Genomic DNA, 624 nt, shown 5'->3' on the forward strand with positions numbered 1-624 from the left:
GGGCCGTTCGCGGGTTGCGTGGTGGCTTTCCTGCAGCAGAGCTGCTGCCCTGTCTTGGAGGAAGGTGGGATAGAGAGGTGCCTGCAGGTTTCTGGCAGAATAAGCCTGGTATGGCTGTGCCAGTCTGGCACAGAACTGCTGATGGGTGGCAGATGAAAGATCCTTGGAGCCAAGCTGGCTTCTCTTAGACATTTCTGAGATGTCTGAGCATTTCTAGGTGCCCAGGCAGATGTTTTGTAGTTAGTTTGTACGGTAACAGATATCTTCTGATATGGTATCGGTCCTTCCACCCACTTCCTCTCTTCTTGCTCCTCTCGGACACTTGCTGCAGGTCGACTCCATTTTATTTGCTGAGTTCCAGGCCTGGAAGGAATCTCCAACTTTGGATAAATCCTGCTCCTTCCTGGACAGAATTTATCGAGAAGATGTAGGACCTTGCTTGGACTTCGCTAAGCAGGAGGTGAGTGCTGGAAAAGGAGGACAAAAGCTGCGCGGCACCAACCTTGCACCTTTGGGGAGGGGTGTTTATTTTTTTGTGTGTGTACATTCATGCCTGGTTTCTCTTTGCCGCAGCTGTCGGAGCTGGTGCGAGTGGCTGGGGGGCAGAACACACTCCCCCTAGAG

General features: G+C 52.2%; 1 protein-coding gene across 1 annotated transcript in view; it reads left to right on the top strand.

Annotated features, from left to right (window-relative positions):
* Window positions 1-624, top strand: part of RAB3IL1 (RAB3A interacting protein (rabin3)-like 1) — a gene marked incomplete at its 5' end in the record, with an annotated part of 9,528 nt that overhangs the window by 5,770 nt on the left and 3,134 nt on the right. Inside the window, 2 exons of the mRNA XM_009865769.1 lie at window positions 332-460; window positions 574-624. Of these exons, the coding sequence (XP_009864071.1) occupies window positions 332-460; window positions 574-624 (180 nt within the window). The remainder of the gene's footprint in view (window positions 1-331; window positions 461-573) is intronic.

Source organism: Apaloderma vittatum, unplaced genomic scaffold (assembly GCF_000703405.1).
Source record: "Apaloderma vittatum isolate BGI_N311 unplaced genomic scaffold, ASM70340v1 scaffold8933, whole genome shotgun sequence".
In the NCBI taxonomy this organism is placed as follows: domain Eukaryota; kingdom Metazoa; phylum Chordata; class Aves; order Trogoniformes; family Trogonidae; genus Apaloderma; species Apaloderma vittatum.